General features: G+C 34.6%; 4 protein-coding genes and 1 non-coding gene across 5 annotated transcripts; 3 read left to right on the top strand and 2 right to left on the bottom strand.

Annotated features, from left to right (window-relative positions):
- Positions 1-1,973: 1,973 nt before the first annotated feature.
- On the bottom strand, positions 1,974-2,345 carry LOC25483751 (protein FAR1-RELATED SEQUENCE 12). Its single transcript, XM_013612455.2, has one exon. The coding sequence runs from the start codon at positions 2,343-2,345 to the stop codon at positions 1,974-1,976; it is 372 nt and encodes a 123-aa protein (XP_013467909.2).
- Positions 2,346-2,548: 203 nt separating this feature from the next.
- On the top strand, positions 2,549-4,384 carry LOC112418591 (protein FAR1-RELATED SEQUENCE 5-like). The gene has a single exon (XM_024775001.2). It carries the CDS (start codon positions 2,549-2,551, stop codon positions 4,382-4,384), a length of 1,836 nt encoding a protein of 611 aa, XP_024630769.2.
- A 3,027-nt stretch (positions 4,385-7,411) lies between these two features.
- Positions 7,412-7,482, top strand: TRNAI-AAU (transfer RNA isoleucine (anticodon AAU)). The gene has a single exon. It is a non-coding gene; the product is annotated as a tRNA-Ile (tRNA).
- Positions 7,483-10,059: 2,577 nt separating this feature from the next.
- LOC25483752 (HVA22-like protein j) lies at positions 10,060-12,554 on the bottom strand. The gene is made up of 7 exons (XM_013612456.3): positions 12,278-12,554; positions 12,038-12,108; positions 11,823-11,921; positions 11,464-11,520; positions 11,271-11,334; positions 10,924-11,139; positions 10,060-10,571 (listed from the first exon to the last, which is right to left on the bottom strand). The coding sequence occupies exons 2-7, from the start codon at positions 12,067-12,069 to the stop codon at positions 10,245-10,247; spliced, it is 795 nt and encodes a 264-aa protein (XP_013467910.1). The 5' UTR covers positions 12,070-12,108; positions 12,278-12,554; the 3' UTR covers positions 10,060-10,244.
- An 11,925-nt stretch (positions 12,555-24,479) lies between these two features.
- On the top strand, positions 24,480-25,549 carry LOC25481483 (transcription repressor OFP6). Its single transcript, XM_013586032.3, has one exon. The coding sequence runs from the start codon at positions 24,663-24,665 to the stop codon at positions 25,209-25,211; it is 549 nt and encodes a 182-aa protein (XP_013441486.1). The 5' UTR covers positions 24,480-24,662; the 3' UTR covers positions 25,212-25,549.
- Positions 25,550-26,105: the final 556 nt, after the last annotated feature.

Below are 26,105 nucleotides of genomic sequence, written 5' to 3' on the forward strand. Positions count from 1 at the left end.
AGGTAGTTTATGAAAAAACAATTTATGAAGATAAAATTTTCGCTAGTGAAAATTTATAAATTAATATAAAAATTTATTTATTTGCATAAGCTCTTTCTCATAAGTTCAAAATATGCTTAATCCAAACGGAGCTTTAATATTTTTAAATGAATGTAAATTAGCAACCCTTATGTATATCCATATCCACTTTGATTATTGGTGTATACAGGCGCATTAAACAAATTAAACAATGTTATTTTCAATATGTTTTATTGTACATGTTTTTTTGTTATTATGTTTATAAGTGAGAAGTTTCACCGCCGTTTAGCGGTGTTATAGTGCATGTAGATTGAAGCTTACAAAATCATAATTGATAAGTCTCATTTTGCAAATTAAGTTTGGTTAAGATGAGTCTATTCGGTAGTAATTTATAGGCTTAATAATAGCAGTTTTAGTCCCTTAACTTTCTCAAAGTTGTGATTTTGATCCCCCAAGAAAAAAAAACTATAAAATCGCCCTCTAAGTTTTGCATCTGTGGCGTTTTGGCCCCTAAGTTCAATTTTGACTCGGTCTACGCTGACGTGGCACCCTAAATGAGGTGCCACGTGTTATTTTTTTACCAAAAATTGACTTTGGGGGGCCAAAACTGCTATAGTTGTAAAACTTAGGGGACAAATTTATAGTTTATTTTCATAAAGAGCTAAAATCGCAACTTCGTGAAAGTTAGGGGGCAAAAACTGCTATTAAGCCTAATTTATATAGCTGAGATAGCCTAAACCTCAATTTAAAACCACTCTAGGATGTGCTTGGATTTTTCTAGCTAGGTGCTTGAAGGAAGTGGGTTCCAACTTTTTTTTTCTCCTTTTGTATGTATTTTGTTCTCGAAAAATTGAACTATATTAGTGAAAAAGGGGAGTTTTAGTTCAAGATTTTTGTGAAGTAATACTTGCTTGAGTGAATATTGTTCAATTGTTATTGTATTTCTTAAGGTTGTCAATTTCACTCTTGTTTTATGAATATTGTTTAATGAATATTGCAACACCAAACACTTCTTGAAGCTCTTTTAGTACCATTATATATGTTTTAAGTGTCAAAAATTGTGTCCTAAATAACCTTATGCTTTAGTAACATTATTTAAATCCATCATCGAATCTATAATGTATGTGGTTATGAGTATAGATTATCATGAAGGATATGTTGTATGCATAACATGAAAACTACATTCGTTAAAATAATTGTTGACATTCAATAACTGTAATAAAATATTACTCCCTCCGTTTCAAAATTAGCGTCGCTTTAGCCAAAAAAACTATTTTAAAATGAATGTCACTTTCAGTTTTCAATGCAATAATAACTTTTTCTTTTCAATTGTACCCTCCAATTAATACTCTGCACACTACTTCCAAAGTATTAATTTTTAAACTAACTAATAGCTAATATGGATAATTTGGTAAAATAATCATTCTCTTTGAATCATTGCATTTCTTAATATGCGTGTAAAGACCTAAAACGACACTCATTTTGAAACGGAGGGAATACAATGAGGTGGTTAGGGTTCCTTCAGAAATAAAGGAGACTCTCCTCCTAAATAAGGAGCATATGTAAGGGTAGATATAAAAAAAAAATGTTGCTTGTAGTCTAAGGACATACCTTACATATAAAATACAATCTCTCAAATTACCCACGCTTGTGGGTGTCGGAAGAAAAACATTGCATTGTTGCATAATGATACAATTAAGGTCCTTCAATAACGGAAGAAAATCTCCTTCTAGAGAGGGGATTTATGTAAGGGTAGAGATAACAAGATGACGTTTGTAGCCTAAAGACTTACCTTACATATGAAATATAATTTCTTGGGTTACTTGTGTCTGAGTGGAAGAAAATGCTTCATATGATATTAAGTAAGTATAATTTCTTCGGTTACTTTGAAGCATTTGTATGTGGTTATCTATCCCATTCAATCAACATGGGACTGTTTGGACTCGAAAGAGTCGTCAATACTTCCCTATCTTTCGATCAAGTGAAATAACCATACGCGCTGTGCATCCTGTTCTGGTTTCTGCTCTAGACTCCGCCGTCGGTTGACGTCTTTTGTCAACAACTCGCGCACCCTCTTTGAAGCATGTGAATCTTCTCGAAGTCAAAACTCCATCTATTCTGCTTTTATTTCCATATTCTCGACGAATACCAAATCCAATTCTTTTACTGTAATCATTATAAAATTCATATGCCACCGCCTCAGATTCAAACTGCATTCCCAAGTGAGGTCCACTATTGGCAATACTTTCTTTCTCGTGATGAACATTTTGTTCATGGATATTGTTCACCCATTTATCGACACAATCTGGAATTGATGATGAATCCATGTTTTCTGAGAAAGTACGAACAGAGTCTTAGTGTCATAGATTGTGATGAGCAATAGGAAAAGAATAAACATAAAAGAAATGTTGAAAACAACAAACAGTTTAAATTAAAGAAGTGCATACAAGAAATTTCATCATATAAATATAAGGTTGTTGACTTTGAAGCTCAACATAACCACCTTCTGGTTCCACCTGAGTATGTTCATATGATTCGCTCCCATCGACACATATCTGAGGCACAAGCATCACAAATTGTCTTGGGAGATGAATCTGGCTTAAGACCAAGAGAGTTGCATCAATATATATCCAAGCAAGCTGGTGGGGTAGAGACTGTCGGTTTTACAAGCCAAGACCTTAAGAATTTGCTTAAAACCAAAAGGAAGCAATCACTAAAGTACGGTGAAGTGGGTGCCTTGATGACATATTTCAAACAAGAAAGTGAAAATCCATCATTCTTTTATGATTTTCAAATGGATGTTGATGAGCTAATAACAAATATATTTTGGGCGGATGCACAGATGATTAATGATTATGGATACTTTGGTGATATCATCACTTTTGACACCACTTACAAGACAAATAAGGATTATCGACCTTTGGGTGTATTTGTTGGACTTAATAATCACTGGCAAACCGTCATTTTTGGGGCAACATTGTTATATGATGAAACAATTCCTTCTTTTCAGTGGTTATTTGAAACTTTTCTGAAAGCAATGGGTGGAGAAAAGCCTAAAACCATTCTAACAGATCAAGATACAACAATGGCTAAAGCTATTTCTTTAGTTATGCCAAAAACATTTCATGGATTGTGCACTTGGCATATAAGACAGAATGCTCTTAGGCATGTGAACCATCTATATCAAAAGAGTTCGCGATTCCGTTTGGATTTTGAAGCATGCATAGATCTACACGAGGAGGAAAGTGAATTTTTTAAGGAATGGAATTCTTTACTTGTTGATCATAATGTTTTGAAAGATTCGTGGTTGCATTCAATTTTTAAATTGAAGGAAAAATGGGCATGGGCTTATGTTCGGAAAACATTCACGGCAGGTATGCGATCTACTCAATTAAGTGAGAGCTTTAATGCTGATTTGAAAAACCATTTGAAGTCAGATATAAATTTGGTACAATTTTTTACTCACTTTAAAAGGGCTGTCAATGCTAAACGGAACAATGAGTCAGAAGCAGAATATGATTCAAGACATAAGCTTCCTAAATTGAAAATGAAGAAGGCTCGTATGCTCTTACAAGCCGCAAGTGTTTACACTCCAAATTTTTTTGAGGAATTTCAAGAGGAATATGAAGAATATCAAGATACTTGCATAAAGGAGGTGAAAGAAGGTTTGTATGTTGTCACAAATTATGATAATGCAAAGGAGAGGATGGTAATAGGAAATCCTATGGAACAAAAAGTTTCTTGTGATTGTCGTAAATTTGAGACACATGGCATCTTATGTAATCATGCTTTGAAAGTTTTAGATGTCATGAACATTAAGCTAATTCCCGAACACTACATACTAAAACGATGGACAAGAGATGCAAGGCTGGGAAGTAATCAAGGTTGGAGTGGGAGGCATGTTGAATTAGACCAAAAAGCCCATTTCATGAAGCGGTACAATGAGTTATGTCCTCAGTTGCTTAAATTGACCAATAGAGCTTCAGAATCTCATGAAACTTACACATTTTTGTCCAAAGTTTATGAAGAGTCCAGCAAAATAGTTAATGATATGTTGTCCAAAAAATATCTGGATGGAGAATCAAGTGGAATGGTTCATGTATCCATATCAATTGCGAATGATGAAGTCGACAACAACATAGACACCGTTGGCAAGGCAAAAGGCATAAAGACAAAGGATTGTCCACGTAAGAGTAAAAAACGTTATATGTCTTGGCTTGAAAAAGAACGTAAAAAGACAAAGATGCGCTCAGAAAAAAAGAAAAAATCTCAAGAAGGTTTAGTACAATCAAGCCAAGTAAGCAATGAAACTCAACATCAAGATACAATCCAAGCAACACAATCAAGCCAAGTTAACTCATTGTAATTTCACAGTTTTGATGTGTGTGTTAGGAGACTTGTAATGTTCAAGTACTCTAATGTGTTTGTTATGAGACTTGTAATGTTCAAGTACTTTGATGTGTTTGTTAGGAGACTTGTAAGATTTAAGAATTTTGATGTAAAATATCACAAATCTGTCTGTTATAACAGTGACAGTGAGGTACTGGTTTAACAATTTGCTACTGGTTTTTTGAATTATAACAGTGACAGTGAGATTATGCATGTGTTTTGAAATATCACAAATTATGTTCAAGTACTTTTATCTTGTATTATGCATCTTGTCTGTTGCACAAATTTGAGAGAATGCAACATTTTTGTTTTGACAGACTTGTAATGTTTTATCAAGAATCATGTGACAGGTTTTTGTTTTGGCGGATCCTTGTGTGGATTCTGGTGCTGTCGTTATTATTGTACAGTGGCTGCACCTTGTTCTGGTGGAGGAAGCTCTTTCTAAGCTTCTGTTATTGGTGTGTGGTTGCTGGTGTGTGTCACTACAGTTTAGATTACCTAGTATTACACATATTATCTTAAGTTGTTGGTTAGTTAGAAGGCCGTTATTAGTTGATCATGATTAGTTGAGTTCTCAAAAACTGTTAATAGATACTTGTGTATATAAAGGTGCTGATAGAAGAATAATCATAATTTCATGTCATCCACATCATGTAGATTGTAGAGAAACTTTTCAAGTTCTACTTTCATTCCTCCTCCAACTCTAATAAATGGGAGTAGTTACCTGCATACTTGGTCCAGATTAATTGAAAGGCATTAATCATCATGAGATATTATTAAATTATTACAAAATAGAACATCCTCGTAAAAGAAGAGCTATAGCTATCATTACATAACAACTTACAAGTTTAAACAGAAACCATAAAGTATAAATAATTCAGTTCATTATTACACATACAAATGTGCCTTCATTAGTCTTGCATCATATCTTTCCAAAATCGATCAACAAGTGGTGCAATGTCTTATCAATGAATTTACAAATACAATGGTCTACTGAAAGATTTGAAATTCTTTTCCAGTAAAAAAGTTTCTCCATATGCTTCCAGTTGCTTACTCTATGTGCTTGTTCTCTTATACACATATGATTTTGAGAAAAACTAGAAGGCGGTTAATCCCACTGCACTAAGAGCAGCCAGAAGAGCATAGAAATAATCAAGATGTGCACGATTAAGACCACTGTATTGTTTCAAGAGCAGAATTTTATTATGATCATTTCAAAACAATGAACAAATTGTCAAGTTCATCATTCATCTATCAAGGTGTAGGAAAAGAAGAAAGTGTAAAAGCTAAAATCCATCATCTCTGTGAAGTTTCAAAACTACTGCAATATTTCAAAACCATTGCACTATTTATCAAAACTACTGCTATGGAGAAAACTAATTTATCAGAATTCTCAGTGAACGAATTAATGTTGTCATGATTATTTCAGAATTCTCAGTGACCGAATTAATGTTGTCATGAATATTTAGAAATTGACAAGGGTAAATGTGGGTAAGAGTGAATCGACTGGTGTGGAAGAGAAGAGCAGCAAGGTGTTTTAGTATGTGAGGAGGGCGATGAGACGGCGGTGAGACGGGGGAGAGGGGCGGTGATAGGAAGAGGGCGATGATGTGTTTAATAGACGGCGGTTCCTAGAGGCATGACGGCGAGGGCGACGGCATAAGGGAGGCATGGCGGTGAGGGAGATTGAAGAAGATGAACTGTGTGATACGAGAGAAGAGAAGCGCGTGTTTGTAGAGAAGAGAAGCGCGTGTTTGCTCTCTCTCTTTTTTTTTTATTAAAAAAACTGATATTTTTGTTTATTTTTAATCTGAACCATTGAATCCATTTTTGCCACATATCACTCATCCAAGACCCTAAATGGGGTATATGGAGTTGGTGGTAAATGGAGCATACCTGCGCTCTCGAGACATGGCATGGGCCATTATATTAATATTTTGCCGTCAAGTTATTTGAAATGTTATATATACTAATGAATATTGTAAAATTAAATTTTCCTATTTGCGATTTCAATGTCGATTTTTATTTTGATCCACATTCAAATCGTCTGAATCTTATAAAATTTGTTTGGATCTCATTTTCATACTAACATCTCTTTCTCATTTTTTTTATAAACTTTTTAAAAGAAACAATAGAGGAATGCTTTGCAAAAATATTCTTTATTTTTCCTTTATCACATTTATTCAAGGTTGTCTTGGTACTCCAATGTTCTTCGTGTGTTTCTACTAATTTGTGAATTGAATATGATTCTGTGGTAATTATCAAGTGTGTTAGATATATTCACACTCTTCTTGCTCTCCATTGTTTGTCACTGTTTTTTTTTCTTCCTTTTAATGTGTTTTTGTTTATACTATTCAATCACCATTTACTTTCTCTTCTTTTGTTCCAATAATATATGAATTTCATGAATTTAGATAGGATAATGTGATTAAAATATAAGTGGCAGTGTTTGTTTGAGCAGGTAGAAAACTGGAACTTACAAAATTTATTTCGTCTTTTATATCTGATATAATAAATGGATAGTTGAATTGGAACATGGATATTATTTTTTGTCTTCTTTTTTATTGACTAACATGTGAGTAATTTGTAATGAATTAAATTAGAATTGGATCATGACATAGTTGAACAATGTGTTTTTAATGATAGGATGGACCTTAGTGATTTAAGTGACCATAACGAATGTTTGTCCACGTCCATCTTGTCATTATGGTGCACATAAGTATCACGTCCTATTCATAATAATATTTTTTTTTTTTTTGAAGGAACATAATAATTTTTTTGAAATATCAATTATAATTGATTATATTTCACCTTGTATTGAAACTCTAGTTTTGAATGAAATGCAATAAGTTTTCCTTTGTAAAAAAAAAGAGAGATAAAATATGGTTATCTTGTAGTAACAAATTAAATTCAAACATTATTTTGAATTTGGAGTTAATTAAAACAAAAATAGAGATTTTAACTATATTAGATTAAATTTTAAAACATTAAAATGTAGATATGTGGCCTATTAGCTCAGTTGGTTAGAGCGTCGTGCTAATAACGCGAAGGTTGCAGGTGAACCTGCATAGGCCACATTTTTTGATTTTTTTTTCATATCAAAATTTTTTTAATAGAAAAACGAAACGAAAAATAACCATCAAAAGTGAGGGTCCGTGGGTGGTTGACCTAGAGCTTGTAGACTAAAAGCATTTTATTATAACTAGACTCCAACTTGTATGATGCACGAGTTTCTATAGAGTGTCATATATAATATCAAATTGACTATACCATCCTTAAATGCATTATATATAGGCAAATTCTATGGTACATCCAATAAATTTGGGTGTATTGGTACACCAAATCGTAAAATTAATAATAAATGAGTTGTTTTTTTGAAGAAAAATAATTATTTTCTATCATTGACAACTAAGATAATTAAATTTTATTTACCAAAAGTTTCGACGAAATAAAATTTAAAGACGAGTAAATTGTAATTCATTGCGCATAAAAAACTTTTAAATCTTCTTTCATGTACAATAGGAGTACATTTTAATTCATTGCGTCTCTTTTCATTTTCTATTATATTATTCTCATCACTTTGATTTGATTTGTAGAGAAACAGTTAGTATTCGATCTTTTGTGCATTGTATAGCCTTTTCCCTCCATATTGTGTTTTGTCATGCTTCAAAAGTCTTCATCCCCTTATATCCTTATTACCGGAATCTCTTTTATCTCCTTTCCATCCCTCGTATTTTTATCCATCGTGATCCATTTATGGACGAAATTCAACGCAACAAGTAATAAAGTAGTAAGTTTATCGTCGCCACATGGATTTTTTTTTTTTAAGAAGTTAAATTAGCCCATCTAAATTGTCACTAGGGAGAAGCGAACTCGAGACCTCGAGGAGAAGCAAACTCCTAGATCCCAAGCCAATACCACTAGGTCAATTCAAGTGGGTTTCGTCTCCATATGGACTGTCGTTCAACTTAGCAATTAACAAAACTTATTTAAAGAGTGAAATTCAAAGATGAAAAAATAAGCAACGCAAAATTTTTGCACGTAGAAAAGCGCAGAGGCGTATGGCATGTGCGCAAGATGCGCATGAGGCAGTCCCCATGTGCGAATTCTTGTGTTTTCATTCCGTTTTCGTTTGTTCTTTCATCTAGAAATTTGAAATGAATTTTCTTCACTTTGTATTGTCTTCAAAAACCTTCTAAGAACCATTGGTCTTCAATCTTCATATCTTGCTCCTTAATGTGATGTCTTGATTTGTCGATTTACATGATTTCTCACTACAAAACACCTATGTAGTTGCATGATTTAGGATAAAAGTAAATTACAAGGACTCAAGAGAAAACAAGACAATATGTTCCTCAAACCATTGACAACTCCTCTAACTTTCATCCTATTTGGTCGGTTGTTGTTGAGGGTTACCATGAGTAGAGAAAACAAATATGTACTCATTCTCTCTTCTCCTTTGAAACATTTGACTTATAAACTTCTTTTTATCGAGTAAAAAAATTTAAAAAGGAAAATAATAATGCAGTTTCATTTTTTTAGAGGTAATACATTGAATTTATATACATGTAAAATGTTTTTTAAACTATCAATCAATCATCATATCCATTTCTAAAAGCACACATATACATGATTGTATGTGTAAAGTTTTTAAACTGATGGTGCGTGTAAAAATTAAACTCCTTTTAATTTTTTTTCTTTGGGGAGAACTTCTTTTAAAATTATCTGTGACATGAAAATATGGTGAATCTATAATTAGATATCAATGTAAAACTATTTTATGTATAGATGTTAAATTTTATTATATTATCTAAATTTTATTTTATTTTTGATAAAAAGAAATTTAGAGTAAGGAGATAGTGCCCTAGTTTAAGATAGATAATATCTTTAGATTAAAAGAACACTTAAAAAAGTATTTAAATTTACCTCATTTTAAGGACATTAACAAGACTCGAATTTGGCACCTCTCAAATTCAAAATTTATACTTTTTTTTAACTACTAGATCAAATTATTGAGGTTATTATATTTAATTAATTTTGTTATTCTATATTATATATTAACAATTTATTTTTTGGGCTACCATATTATCGGACTTTGTCTTTCACTGTTAATGTTGGAAGTTTTTTTATTTTTATATCTCTTTTTGGGTTCTAATATGAATTTGTAATCTAGTCTATTCAGTTAGACCAAACACTAGTTGGTATTTTTAAAAGTTCTTTTTCTTTCTTTGTTTGGTTTGAGGGACTAATTTTGTAAGTTATTAATATGACAAAAACTTAAAACTTTTATTTTTTGGAAAGAGAAACGAAATTTGTATAATCATTTTAAGTTAGCTCTATCTCATTATTCTCTATCTCTCTATTATTGTTTTTGTCCTAAAACAGGAGGGGAAATTTTTTATTCTAAAGTTGTTATAAAATTACTGTACATATATCATTACTTTTTTTCTCGAAAGGATTATTTTAGAATATCATTCTTTGTATGATGTTCCATCAATTGTACAACGCAACTCTCTCTAAAAAAGGGGTCAAGTACCAAATTCTTTGCTTCCGTGCGTGATTCAAGAATAACACATGTTTCTTATTTTTCTTGGCTCAAACTATATATCATTCTTTTTGTTGTTTGTTATAAAATTCAATGCAAACCAAGTATTATAATGCCAAATTCACAATGTATAAATACTTGAATAAAAAAGTACATGCATCAATGAATGACAATTTTTTGAACATATGAAAGAAAGAGAAACAGAGTCTATTTAATTTCATTTCCCCCATCATTTTGAATTTTTCGGGGAATAAAGTTGACTATATAGTATAGTATGTAGTTATGTACATTTCTACGATTGTCGTCGTTGTGGGGTCTTAGGGGTTCGTGGGTTTTGTGAATCTAACTTTCTGAGCCGTGCACGCGCTCGGTTGATTCTGTCTTTCACGCTTACGCGTTGTCCATCCTTCCCTTCTTCCGCCGTGATAGGTTCGGGTTCCCATTCTTCATCTTCTTCCTCATCCACGTATTCGGTTTTGGCATCAACTACATTAACTTGTCCTGTAGTTGGTGTTGATGGTGGACTTGTTGGCCATTTCTTGCTTTTGGTTAGCGAACTATTTTGCTTCATGAAGGATGATTTCATTGTTGGAGCGTTTTCACCTTGCTCCTCACTTTTCTGCATTTAATTAATGTAGAACTATTTGATTAAACAAATGTAACTAAGTGCATATCAAATGAAACCCTAGAGGCTAATATAAAAAAGAAAATCAAACAAGGTAGTTCCAATTATTATTTTTTTAGAAAATTTGATATCCGATCCAAGTACAGACTAATCAGGGGATCAATCCCACCGTCCACTTGCGGAGCCCCATTTTAAGCCAGTAAGCTCAATATGAACTTGCTCACCGAAATAGGCACTAGAGGGAATCGAACTTGAGACCTTAAGAGGAGCAATCTCCAAGATCCCAAGCCAATCACTAGGCCAACGCCAAATAGGTTAGGTAGTCCTACTTGAAGGAAGAGTTTACCTGAGCAGTGGGCTTGGCAGAAAGTTTTGAAGATTGAGATGCCAATTGTTGAAGAGCTTGTACAAATGCAGTTTGTCCAAATTGTGCCAAATATTGCCAATAAAATATGGTATAATCCCATCCTCTAGCTTTCCACTCTTGTATGGTCCTATCAATATCATTCTCATGCTTTGATACATATGGCCTCAACACTGTCTCATAAATAAAACCAGATCCCTGCAATTACAACAAATAACACTTCTATAATCTAAATGTATATCAAAGTTAAACTATTATATTAAATATCATTAAAAATTAATCACTAAGTGCAAGGAAAAAAGGACTATGTTAAAATGGAAAGGGCTTACTTTAGTTTTAGGATACCACATGTAGATAAAGAGCACCAACTTCATTTCTCCATACATTGGCAGCCTTCATATAAGAAGTTAAATAATCAACACACGTATAGAATTAATAAAAAAAATCTGTGTGTGTGTGTATATATATATATATATATATATATATATATATATATTATTGTTAAAAAGTTCCAAGACTTACCATGAAATAAATATATCCAAAAACTTTTCCAATACCGTGAAGAGAGCCACAATAGTCCTACAAATAGGTGAGAAGCAAATTACACCATAACATGATTCAAATGCAACAAAGCTTATATATACCATTTCATGCAATGTTATGTCTATAAAAATAAAAATTCAACATATTTCGTAATTGGATATTTCAAGGAAGATTAATTTCCTAAAAAAAAATAAAAATGAAAGGATTCATTTTCTTTTTGAGTCATAGTTGCATAACAACTGGGTTAAAATTATGTCTAATCTTGTCATCATTATTCAACATCATCATCCATTTCAGAAGAATTTGATTGCAAAAAATAAATAAATGAGATTATATACCAATATTTGCACCAAAAGCGAAGTTCCTCAATATCAACCCTATTTTTCTCAACTGTTTTATAGCATTCAAATCCAGGGTATGCATACCCTAGGAGAAGACTGCAATTCAAAATAAATTATAAGAATGTAACATAACATAATCACAATGACTCAAAACTTAATAGAAAAATATTCATCCATTGTTTTTCTCAGAATTAAATATTAAATGAACATACATGAGGCATCGATTAATGAAATCCCCCAACATTTTCAACCGCTAATATACACAAATACAAATTGTGGAAACCTGAAAATCAAACCAAACAATTAAGAATAAAACATGTCAAAAAATAAACCAAAATAATGTCACAAAAATAACAATTTGTCGTGTTGCATGTTATTGTAAAAATAAATTGTCATTTACTAAAAAAAATAAACAAGAAGTTGAGAAAAAAGTTGCATGAATATCACATCACCTGTCGTTTTAGAATTAGATTCTGAGTCCCACAATTGAAAAAGAGGCACCCAAATATTATCAAACCTATAGTCTGGTAATTAGGGTGCCCCAAACAAAACTTGAAATGAAAATCAAAGACTCAAGTTATTATTTTTTTATTCTTTAGAAGGTAAAGAAGTTTATTCTTTTGAAAGAATGGCCTCTGATTCTCTCTTTCTCTTGAAACAAAATGAGAAAGAAGACTTTGATCAGAGGCAACAAAAAATATGCTCAACAATGTAACGATATTGGAATGAAAATTTTAATTTGTAATAATTTATAATAATAGGAAAATGAAAATTAGAAGAGAGAGAAAAATAATGAAGGGGTGTGTGTGATTCTCTTTAAATTTAGAATGTAACCGTTTGTGTTGGTTTGTGAATTTGAGACATTTGTGGGTAACTTTTCTTTGAAAACAGATGGATTCACGGTTTGGTCGTTGGACATGAAATGGTGTGAGGGTAATTTGGTCATTTTGAGATTATTTTTATGAACTTTATAGGACGTGGATAAGTGTTTGATTAATATTAATAGAAATACTTAATTTAACTTAATTTTGCTAACAAGAGAAAAGATTAGTGGAAGAGCACGTTGTGATAGTGGCAGATTGACCGGGTAAAGCTTAATTATAGATATGATATAATGATTTTTTTTTTTTTGTAGTGGCGTTTGAACTCCGGACCTTGCATATATTATGCAATATCCTTATCAACTGAACAAAGTCCACGAGAACATATATGACATAATGATCTAATTATAATGGAGAGGTCAAAGCCCACGAGGACAGATATGATATAATGATCTAATTAATATGGAGAGGTCAACAACCTCGTAATTGGGTTAGTAGAGTTTGTCATGCATTGTTATGTATATGCGACTATGATGGAATATTTTATATGTTATGACGTGAATTCGAACATACAATAATTTTATTTTCTATATTTGACATATGTTTGAAACTATTTTGGTTAGGTATAATTGTATCGATAAACAATAGTTTTTGTCATGTGATGCAATTTATAGATTTGGTATCTCATATAAAACAGGTAAAGGTTCTCAAGGGGGGGGGGGGGGGGGGGGGGGGGGGGGGCGAAGGGATCCAAGCAGGGTGCCACAAAGGGGAGGGAGCGGGGGCGATTGGACTGACGTGAGTCCGTGACGGAGGAAAGCTCGGCGACAGGGAGATCGAGGACGGCTTAGGCAGCGAGAGTTCGGTCGGCGCAAGGATGGGGATGACTGCTTCTTCCGACAGTCTAGGTTTAAGGATTCTTGGGAGGTTCTCGGCAATTACGATGGTGTGGGTTTCTATTCTGATAGGTTCCGGGTTAGGGATGGCTCAGATGGCTCGGCGCAGCGCTCAATCTACAGGAAGGGGTTCGCGAAGGTTGGACGGCGGGATGTTGTTTACAGCAACTCTGTTGCAGACCGGCGTAAGGTTGTTCGGAGGGCTGCTATCTGTGTCCGAAGGATTGACAACAATCTAGTTCAACTCTCGCCACCGCAAGGATCTTTCAAGGAGGGCTGCGCGTCTCTTCCTTTTGCAGATTCTGGATTTGTTCAGTCAAGTTCTCAACAACTCGGTACGAATTTAAAACGGTTTGTCACTTTTTATTTCACAAATTTTCCGCCTCTTTTATCATTCTTTTATTTACGGAAGGGGTTTGAGGTATGTGGTATGTTAGAGGATGTCGTTGTTCCTAGTAAACGCAATGTTAATGGGGAAGTCTATGGGTTTGTGAGATTTTCGAATGTGCGTGATGTGAGTAAGTTGCTTAAGGCGGTGAATGCTGTGTGTTTTGGAAACTTACGCGTTCAGGCGAGGGTTGCTAGATTTGATAGATCGGCCAATGTGGAGTCGGTGAGGGTGTGTGAGGGTAAGGCAGGGGAAGATAAAGGTAAGCGAGGTGATGGTGATGGAGAAATTTTGTTGAGATTGGGTGACAAGGGAGCTTGGCCGTGAGTGGGGGATGGTAAGGATCCGAAATCGGTGCTGGTGGTGGATGAGGGTGTTGTAGGGAGCGATGAGGTGACTGCAGGCAAGGTGAGGTTGAAGTTGGATAAGGCGAAGGGGCAGGTGGTTTCAAGGGAACGGAAGTAATGTGGTTAAGGTACACCAGTCTATTCCAGTAGAGCGACAACCTTCAATCCAAAGATTGCTTCGGAAATATAGGTCCACGAAGGGAGATGTGGAGTGGGCAAGGTCTGGATTTACGGCTTCTGTGATCAATGGTGAGACTATCCCTGTGATTCAGAATAGAATTGCAGATGCGGGTTTTGGTGATTTAGATGTGCGTCCGCTGGGGGCTGACAGAGTTCTTATCCGTAGTATCTCTGGTAATGATGTTTTCTCTATTATTGAAAGTGCTCGTGATTTTTTTGCACTTTTATTTTCTAATATTTCGAGGTGGGAGAAGAAAGTTTTACCTTTTCAGAGAGGCGCTTGGTTGAGATTGTTTGGGATTCCGCTCCACGCTTGGAATGAGAATTTTTTTTTAAACTTTGCGTGTTTGACTGTGGAAGATTTTTAAGGACTGATAGTGACACGCTGGATAAACTCAGGTTTGATTATGCTCGTCTTTTGGTTGCGACATCCGTGTTGGAGGCTGTTAATTGTGTTGAGAATATTATTGTTGATGGTGTGAAGGTGGAGATTAAAATTATTGAGGAGTGGGGTTTTAATATGGTTGATGATGTGTGTCTGTTTGAACCTGATGATGGTACACAATCTGCACAATCTGATCGTGCTGATTTTGGTATTGACCCTGAAGTTCATTGTGAAAATGTGAAAAAGCTGATTTTGTTGTGGAAAAAATTGTGAATGACATAGTTGAGGGGAGTAAGTATGTGGCACATTCAGTAGAGCTTGTAAGATTTTTTTCGCCAACAAAGACAGACGTGGAGGCTAGGTTGCCCGAGAAGTGTTGTGATTTGTCTTCTTCTCCGAAAGAAATGTCTAAGGGTTTGTGCGTTGATGATAGTGGATTTGGTGGTGATCAGTTTGTCTCTAGTACTTGCAATAACACGTCTTTGCTTAATCTTGAGAAAGAGGGTCAAGTTTCTTACGATGCTTCTAAGGGTAGGTCTCCAAATGTTTCTGTTGATGTGGTGTCTAAGAAGAAGAGTCGAATTGGCCGAGGATGTTCATGTCCGCCCCAAGGTAATCGTTCTTTAGAATCGGGACCTTGGAGTCTTGAGTGGTTGAGTGACCAACATCATGGGGTTGCAGGAGTTATCTCTTCATCCAGAAAGAAAGTGAAGAAGGTGGTGAGGCCTAATTCTAATATGGTTGACAACTGTGGTTATAAACGTAAGAAGGTGAATGGCGTCCTGCGTCATTCCGTGCATAGTCTGAAAAAAGTGGCCAGGTTACCTTGCAAGGATCGCTCTTCTGTTTTGAAAATTTTGAAGAAAAATGTTAGAAAACGTCAAGGTTCCGATAGGCTTAAGAAAGCGGTGGAGGTGGTATCTCATAGTGTTTCTGATGGAAATTCTTCTTCTGACTCCGTGAATAACGACTGGTCTCATTGGATGGTTTTAAAGGGGAACGAGAAGGTGGCGGTGGAGGATGTTTGGGGAATTGGTAAGGCCATTGGGGTTCAGTTCGATGGGGAGTCTCATAATATGTTTGGGGTGTTAGCTAGAAGTGGCAGGGGAAGGGGTCAATCTAGTAGTGTGGTTTCTGTGGGAGGAGGGGGTGCTGTGGAGAGGGGTTGTTAGTTGGTGGTGGCGGAGGGTGAGTGGTTGGGTGAGGGTGTTAGGTATGAAGTTGATTTCTTGGAATGTGAGGGGGTTGGGAGGCTTAGAAAAACGTAAGGAAGTGCGTTCTCTAGTTTCCGATAAGACTCCGTGGATTTTGTGTTTACAGGAGACTAAGATGCAAGTGTGTGATGTTGGTTTTTGTGCTTCTTTGTGGGGTAGTTCGGCGGTTTCTTTTTCTTATCGTCCTTCTCAAGGGGCGTCCGGAGGGTTGCTTACGTTGTGGGATACTGCAGAGGTGGAAGTGTGGTCTTCTATCAGTTGTTCGCATTTTTTGATTATTTATGGCCGCTTTATTAAAACCAATGAGGAATTTTATCTTTTTAATATTTATGCCCCATGTGACGGTGCTGCTCGAAGAATTTTATGGGATTCTTTATCTGCCCGTTTACATCTTTTGAGGGGGAAGAAAGTTTGTGTTTGTGGGGATTTTAATGTTGTTCGTAGTCAAGAGGAGAAAAGGTCCGCTTCGGTTGGTTCTATCAACTCTGATTTTACCCATTTCAATGCTTTTATAGACTCTAATTTTCTTTGTGATCTTCCTTTGGGAGGAAGAATGTTTACTTGGTTCAAAGGGGATGGTAAATCGATGAGTAGGATTGACCGGTTCTTGTTATCCGAGGAGTGGTGTTTGTTGTGGCCTAGCTGCGTTCAAATAGCGCAGTTGCGAGGCTTATCGGATCATTGTCCGTTGGTTCTGTCTGTGGATGAGGATGATTGGGGACCAAGACCAACGAGAATGTTGCAATGTTGGAAGGATATCCCGGGGTATAATCAATTTGTGAGTAGCAAGTGGAAATCTTTTCAGGTAGATGGTTGGGGGGGTTATGTCTTAAAGGAAAAATTGAAAATGATAAAATTGGCTCTGAAGGAGTGGCATGTATCTCACACTCAAAATTTACCAAGGAAAATCCTCGATCTTAAGGAGCGTTTGGCAACTTTAGATGGGAAAGGTGAAGTGGAGGTTTTGACTGAAGACGAATGTGCTGAGTTACTTGGTGTTTCTTCGGAACTACACTCTTTGTCCCGTCTTAATACTAGTATTTGTTGGCAACAGTCTCGTGTCCAGTGGTTGCGAGACGGGGACGCAAATTCTAAATTTTTCCATTCTGTTTTGTCTAGGAGGAGGCGCCATAACGCTTTGAGTTCTATTTTGGTTGATGATGTGGTGGTGGAGGGAGTGGAACCTATTCGTAATGCCGTTTTCACTCATTTTGCTAATCATTTTCAGGAGGTGTCTGCTAACCGTCCCACGGTGTCTAATTTACCTTTCAGATCGTTATTAGTGGCTAGGGGTGTGAGTTTAATTAAGCCTTTCTCGGTTGATGAAGTTAAGGCAGCTGTGTGGGATTGTGATAGCTTCAAAAGTTCGGGGCCCGATGGTATTAATTTTGGCTTTATAAAGGATTTCTGGATGGACATGAAAGAGGATATCATGCGATTTGTGTATGAGTTTCATCGCAATGGTCAATTATCTAAAGGTATCAACACTACTTTTATTGCCTTAATTCCTAAAGTTGACAGCCCTCAGAAGCTTAATGACTTTCGTCCTATTTCCTTGGTGGGGAGTATGTACAAAATTTTGGCAAAATTGCTTGCTAATAGGCTTCGAGGGGTGATTGACTCTGTTGTTTCCGACTCTCAATCGGCTTTTGTTAAAAATAGGCAGATTTTGGATGGAATTTTGATAGCTAATGAGGTTGTAGATGAGGCTCGTAAAAAGAAAAAAGAACTTATGTTATTTAAAGTTGATTTTGAAAAGGCGTATGACTCGATTGATTGGGGTATTTGGATTCTGTTTTGTCTAAGATGTCTCTCCCAGTTCTCTGGCGAAAATGGATAAGAGAGTGTATTAGTACCGCTACAGCCTCTGTTCTTGTGAATGGCAGTCCCACTGAAGAGTTTCAGTTAAAGAGGGGGTTGAGGCAAGGGGACCCGTTGTCTCCTTTTTTGTTTTTATTGGCGGCGGAAGGTCTCAATGTTTTGATGTGGTCGCTGGTTGAGACTCGTTTGTTTACTGGTTATAGCATTGGGGATGTTAATCCGGTGGTTGTGTCTCACCTCCAATTTGCTGATGATACTTTGTTGTTGGGTACTAAAAGTTGGGCCAACGTTCGGGCTATGAGGGCGGCTCTTTTTATTTTTGAGGCTTTGTCTGGTTTGAAAGTTAATTTTAATAAGAGTTTGCTGGTTGGGGTTAACATTGCATCTTCTTGGTTAGTTGAGGCTGCGTCTGTGCTTAATTGTAAAGTGGAAAAGGTGCCTTTCTTATACTTGGGTATGCCGATTGGTGGTAATCCTCGTCGTTTGTGTTCCTGGGTCCCTGTTGTGAATCGTATAAAATCTAGACTGTCAGGTTGGAATAGTCGTTTCCTCTCTTTTGGTGGCCGTTTGGTTCTTCTCAAATCTGTGTTGACCTCTCTTCCTGTCTATGCTCTTTCTTTCTTCAAAGCTCCGTCAGGTATAATCTCTACCCTTGAATCTTTATTTAATAATTTTTTTTTTGGGGTAGGAGTGAGGATCATAGGAAAATATCTTGGATAGGTTGGAGCTCTGTTTGTCTCCAGAAGGAGTTTGGAGGGTTAGGGGTTAGACAGTTGATGGAGTTTAATATTGCCTTACTAGGGAAATGGTGTTGGAGGATGTTAGTGGATAGGGGTGGTTTTTGGTATAGAGTTTTAGTCGCCCGTTATGGCGAGGTGTGTGGGAGGTTGGAGGTTGGGGGCCAGAGTTGTTCTTCTTGGTGGCGGGAGGTTGGGAAGATTAGGGATGGGGATGGTGGTGTTGGGGGGATTGGTTTAAGGATTGTGTTAGCAAGAAGGTGGGGAATGGAAATGATACTCTTTTTTGGTTTGATACTTGGTTGGGGTCGTTACCTTTGTGTGTTCGTTTCCGTAGGTTGTTTGAGCTTTTTGAAAATAAATATGTTACAGTGTCAGATATGTTTTCTCTTGGTGTTGAGGAGGGAGGTGAGGCGTGGCAGTGGAGGCGGAGATTGTGGGCGTGGGAGGAGGAGATGTTAGTGGAGTGTAGGGCTTTTCTGCTTGATGTTTCGTTGCTTGTTAATGTTTCAGATCAATGGTTGTGGCTCCCGGAACCCTCGCAGGGTTACTCTGTTCGGGGGGCTTATGCCGTGTTGACTTCTAAAGATTTACTGATGGTGGACTCGGTTGCGGAGATGATTTGGCACAGACAGGTTCCTTTGAAGGTATCAGTCTTTGCTTGGCGGCTTCTTCGAGATCGGTTGCCTACCAAATCGAATCTGATCTATAGAGGTGTAATTCCATCAGAAGCTGGTTTGTGTGTCTCTGGATGCGGTGCCTTGGAATCGGCGCAACATTTGTTTCTCTCTTGTTCGTACTTTGCTTTACTTTGGTCGTTGGTTCATGATTGGATTGGTTTTGTTGGAGTGGACACTAATGTTTTGTCTGATCACTTTGTTCAGTTTGTTCACTCAACAGGTGGAAGTAAGGCTTCTCAGTCTTTTCTCCAGCTTATTTGGCTTCTTTGTGCCTGGGTCTTATGAACTGAACATAACAATATGTGTTTCAATGATTCTATTACTCCTTTACCCAGGTTGCTTGATAAAGTAAAATATTTGTCTTTAAGTTGGTTGAAAGCTAGAAACGCTTCTTTTTTGTTTGGCACTTTTAGTTGGTGGTCAAACCCGTTACAATGTTTGGGTATTGGCTAACTTGGTTTTGTTGTTGTACAGAATTCTGAAGTAGTCTTTGTGGCACGTCTTGTGCTAATGAGACTCTTGTTGTTAATATAATTCCATTTTTAATTGTTAAAAAAACAAAAAAAAGGTAAAGAAATGACTTTTTTTTTCGTTTTGGTTAGCATGTTTGTGGTCAATTTGGAACCAACATAATCATGTCATTTTTTATAATTAGAATTCGTCTATTAGGTTCATCTTTTGAAATGGTTAAACTATTTGTATGATCATGGATAAGGCTTATACAATATTTTGCATATCCAAATTCTGGCTTATAGAAATATTCACATTTAATGTCCAGGACACTTTTAATAGTTAGGACTACCTCAATAAATTTTCATGAAAAATTAAATTAAAAGAAAAGATAATTCAAAAAGAAAAAGAATTTTTTTGATATTGGAATAATATTAAATAAGATTGACTAATATCATCAATTATTTTCCCTGATATTCGAGTTCAAATGAAGTGTATTCGGGTTTTTCATTTTTACTAAAAATGAAGTATATTCGGTTGAAGTAGCAAGTATTAATATTTTTTGGTGGTGGTCAGGGTTCGAACTCCGGATATTTTACATATTTTATGTATTGTCCTTGCCAAATATTAATATCTAACATAGAGAATACCATCCTTTCAAGTAAAAAACATAGAAAAAACCACATCCCCAATTAAGGTATATAATATATTTGGAAAATTCAGACTTGACTATATAGTACTTGATAAAGAAAAACCACTGCTTGAAAAGTATCATGTTTAGTCTAAAGAAAAATTCATTACAATAAAATAGTGGAACTTTTCATTATGGAAAAGTATATGCCTATTTTAATAGAGTAATAATTATATATTGTAAATTTTAAAGGGTTAAAATCTGTTTTTTTTAGAGATAAATATGTTTATAGTTCCTATAAAATCACGTTTTGAAGTTTAGTTCCTCAAAATAATTTATTCACTTTCAGTCTCTATTTATATCTTATAGGGCTGTTTTTAGGACTAAAAATCTCCTTTTTTTTTTCAAAAAGTTTTTAAAATATGGACTATTCATACAAACTACAATATTATAAAGGACTACAAATAACATTAAAATTAATAGGAACTAAACTTTAAAATCGTGATTTTGTAGGAACTAAACACATATTTAACCCAATTTTTAAATATATCTAATTTATGTATGAAGACCATTGCAAAGAGACATTTAGCTGTGTCTAAGAGCATGCATGATAATATAAGACAAGTGAAAGGATACAATCAACTTCTAGTTTGTAAGGATGTTCGTAATGCTGTTTGAAAGTTAAAAGTCATCTAAATCGCAAGATGAAAAAACATGCGGTTTGGTTGATGTTTAAAATAAAAACTAAACCAAACCAATACAGTTTGGATTGGTTCGGTTGGTGCAGTTTTTTCAGAGATGAAATTTTTTGTTTTCAAAGTTAAAATCAAGTTAAAAAGCTAAAACAAAACATATTTCCACTAATGTTTTCAACAATGTTTTAAATTTTATCCAACATTACAATTTTATTTTCATCCAACAAAGTTCTAAACAACATAAACTAAATGAAAAAGTGGATAAAAAGTAATCATATTTTGTAAGAAATGCAAAAGATTAATATTTTATCATCGTCTAAAAGTTCAAGTAGCACATAAATATATTTTAGAAATAAAAAACAAAGAAAAAACTTAACAACAACAAAAAATGTCATTTTATAAAAGTTTTCATTGAGTTTCTATGAATATTGGATTATGAGACATATATTTAATTAGTTTTTTTCTTATGTTGTGGTTTGGTTTGGTTGGTAAAATAAAAACCGCAAACCAAACCAAATTGTGCGGTTGAGTAAAAAATGATTTGAATATATCTAAATCAAATACGTTTTTTTTTTTTTTTTTGTGATTTAAATTTAGTTTGGTTTGGTTTACGGTTTTTCTATTGGATGAGTTCAGTTTGAAACACCCCTAGTTAGAATACAACAACTGAATGTCCAAACAAAGAAAGATATACAACGATCTTTGAGGAAACGACAATAGTCATAAAAAACAAGACAATTGGATCAAGATTTTATCAAGCAAGCAAATTCTTCAATCAAAACATTGTCAAGAAATACATCATTTGTGCCAAGTCATTCAAGCCATCGTTTGAACTTGATGATCATCTGGGTGATTGATATATTCAAATATCAAGACAATCTTTTGGATAAAGTATTGAAGATCACATGCCTAGATTTGATTTGACTCAGAAGCTATTAAGATCTTCAAAGTACAAAGAAGTGATTCCATTGGATTTAATAACCATCGATCGAAGGTATAGATGAACCATGTAATATGATATTTAACCATCTTCATGATAGCAATTTTATATCTTTATTTTAGCCATGTTTCCACTGATCCATTTTTGTCCCTCGACAATATCCTATTTCAAAATATTCTCCACATGAAAACTGGAACTTTTAAAGGAATTAAACCATTCCAAACTGCTGCAAGATCCCTTGAATCATCGACTACAAATTCTCCTAGAATCGATGCATAAACTACTTTTACCGAATAACCATTTCTAGACCAATTTCACTTGTCTTACACATATTCGTTAAGCTGCATCTATTGAACCTTATCTATTATCTCTAAATCTAGTCTTTTTTCCTCTTTAGTCAAACTCACCCTCCATCTAAATACATCTCGACCACTCTCTCACCCCATAAATTTTATTTTTAAGAAGAGATTCAAGTTTAGATATTATATCTAAGAGAGCCTTAAAGAAAAAAAGGAAATAGACATGTAAAGGATACAAGACATAATTTAGGAGGACAATTCTACCACCAATTAATAAGTGTCTATTATTCCATTTAGACAACCGATTCATCACTACATCGATAGCTGGTTTCCACAACCCATCTCAACGATGATAACCTCTAATGGAAAAGCCCAAATACTTAAAGGGTAGAGCATCAACTTTACAATATAAAACTCCAGCCTCTTCCTTCATCCAAGAATTGTTGAATGTTAACTCCAACTAAAAGGCTTTTGTGAAAGTTAACCTTCAAACCAGACACCAATTCAAAAAAATGCAAAATTGAATCGGCGCCGATACATTTTTCCAACTCTTCTTACCCGTAATTAAAGTGTCGTCTGCATATTGAAGATACGACACTTTGATTCCTTCATATCCAAACTAATACCCCTCAAAGAGGTTCAACTGCACTGCTTTAGACATCATGACATTGAAACCTTCAGTTGCCAATAAGAATAAGAAAGACGACAAAGGATCACCTTACCTCAAACCCCTTCCTACGTCAAATTCTTTTGTAGGACTATCATTCACTCGAAATGGCATGAGACTTGATTGAAGGCATTCCTATATCCAACTTCTCCATTTGACATTGAACCCCATTCTCTCCATCACCCAATCTATTAAGTCTTATGTCTTTTCAAAATCAACTTTGAACAACAAAGCTTCTTTTTTCCTCCTTTATGTCTCATCAACTAGTTCATATGCAATTAATACAGAGTTTTTTTTATTTGAACAATCATTTTAATGACAACTTATTAGACAATCATTGATATACAAAGAAAATGAGGTATTGACACAAAAACCAAAACAATAGAAAAAGAAAATAAAAACATAATATGAATATGAGAGAAAAAATTATACTACCTCCGTCCCTAATTATAAGACCCTTTTGAGAATTTTTTTGTCCCTTTTTATAAGACCCCTTTGCTATTTCCAATTACATTAATTATTTCTTTACATACATGCCCCTATTAATTATACATCTTTTTCTTCAATCAACAATAAATAGCATGTTGAAAACATAAAACATCTCTCTCTTAAAGGATAAAACTGTAAAAACAATACTAATTACAAACATATTTAATACAAATATCCACTATCTTAATTCCCGTTATTTTTTTAAAAAGACCCTATAATTAGGGACGGAGGTAGTAATAAAATTGTTAAAAAATAATTGCACAAATATCATTTACCATAGTATATCAACCACCAGTTGACTACTTTTTGGATCACCTACTTACTTTAATCAATTTTCAAGGATTTTAGATAACACCTTGTACATAACAACCATGTAAAGAGATTGAGCAAAAATCATTCAATTTAACCGGACTTTCAATCTTTGGAATTAGTACAATGAACACATTGTTCGCACCTCGAAATAAAATTCTGAAATAAATCTTCGAAAATCGCTCTCATTACAACCCAAAATTATTCGAGAAACCCGAAATTAATTTGTTATGACTCACGAGTAAGAAAATATCCTAAAACGTTAAAATCCAATCTCAAAAAAGGCTGATTATTCTTGATGTACACGTGATCCAATGGCCATCATGTTAATACCTTAACAAACATTTATTTATACATCCCATTCCCAATAAAAATTTGCGGTCCAGATCACTTTGTCACACATAAAGTTCAACAAACAAGGTCCCTCATTGGTCACTACCTCACCATGCAAAAATAATCCTAACAGTATTTTGAAACACTCTTTAAAGAATTTTAATAATAAATTTTTAAAAGAATTTATGTTTTTTTTTTAAGATTCGACTTGCATATATTATACACTGTTCTTATCAATTAAATTAATTTCACGAGGACTTATAAAACTTTATCTATTAATTGTATTGAAATTTGTAAAAATATTTAATTTTTTAAAAGAATAATTTTTGTATATAGGATTTTTAAAGAGTGTCGGGAGAATTTGTTAGCAAAACACAAATAAATAAATTGTGAATTTTAAACATTATCTCACTCTCTCATCCCAACCAAAACCCTCTTTCCCAAAATCCCCTCACACTCACTACAAACTTCATTGCATATTTCTTTTCCTTTTCACTCCTCTGTTTCAAATCCTCTGTTTCAAACAGAACACTGAAACCTTAACAAAAACAAAACATGTCTACCTCCAAAAAAAAACTAACCTTAAACACTGTCTCCATAAACCTTGGTTGTGGAACATGTACAAGACCAAAACTTGGTTTCATATTCAACACAAAACCAAAACACAAAAACCCCACTTACCAAAACCACAAAAGACATCACAACTCTTCATCTTCAAATTCAACTTCAACCATTTGGAAACAGAAACACAGAGACACTATTGAAACTTCAACAAGCACAACCAACACAACACCAACAACAAACACATCATTCGGGTCAGAGAAATCATCATTGAAAGGATTTGGAAGAGCTGGAAATGAAGGAGTAGCTGTGGAGAAAGATTCTGATGACCCTTATCTTGATTTTCGACATTCAATGTTGCAGATGATATTGGAGAATGAGATATATTCTAAAGATGATCTTAGAGAGCTTTTGAACTGTTTTCTTCAGCTGAATTCGAAGGAACATCATGGGATTATTATAAGAGCTTTTACTGAGATTTGGAATGGAGTTTTCTCTGTTAAGTCTGGTTTTTCATCTGGGTTTCACCTTAATCGTAACTAACGTGATTTCTAGTTCTAATTCTAGATGGTCACGTGGATATTAACTAGTTGTATAAATAAGTTCTAGTAGTATTTGACTATGTGATGTAATTGGTATTTGGTAAGTATATGTTGGTCCGACGATGAGTATGATAGAATCATGGTGTGTTGTCCAAAGTTCGGCAAAAATAGTATTTTAAAGTCGGTCTAAATATATGCGAAGTTGCTAACTTTGTTGTAGTATTATGTTTAAATTGACGATGAATTTGATAAAATTAGGTTTGTTGTGTCGTAAGTTTGTTAAATACTGTATTTTGAAGCTTCAACACGATTATAGTGTCAATGTGATTTATCGAACTAACTATGAATTTATATGTACTAAGATGTTGACTTTGTTGTACTAAGAATCCAGTTGGATTGACTTAGTGGCATAAGTTTGAGATATTGAAGAACGCTCTTCTCAAAATCTTAGTTTAAACGCTCCTGGGGCAGATTTTTATAAATTAGTTTATAATAAGTTTTTACTCTTAACTTTAAATGACTTATCGCTAATGGACGGTGGGATTAGTGTCCCATTCTCTCCGATTAATCGGCCATTAAACTAGATACCACGTTTTTTAAAACAAAATCACATAAAAACTGTATTTAGCAAGACTTATGTTTATATTTTATCATCTTCACACGTCATATTTCACTGAGCAGACATAACATAGTGAAAAATATTTCAAGTGTTAGTATAACAATAACAAACACACTCACTCACACATATACATTTTCATAACATCCTTTATTTCTCATGATTTCCATCACTTTCTTATAGAGTATCTCTGTAATTTCATCATATGTATGTCAGTTTGGAGCAGTGAATCAATATTTTCTGGCACCCATGGCCATAGGTTTGGATTTGGTCAAAAAT

This window comes from Medicago truncatula, chromosome 1, assembly GCF_003473485.1.
Source record: "Medicago truncatula cultivar Jemalong A17 chromosome 1, MtrunA17r5.0-ANR, whole genome shotgun sequence".
Lineage (NCBI taxonomy): Eukaryota > Viridiplantae > Streptophyta > Magnoliopsida > Fabales > Fabaceae > Medicago > Medicago truncatula.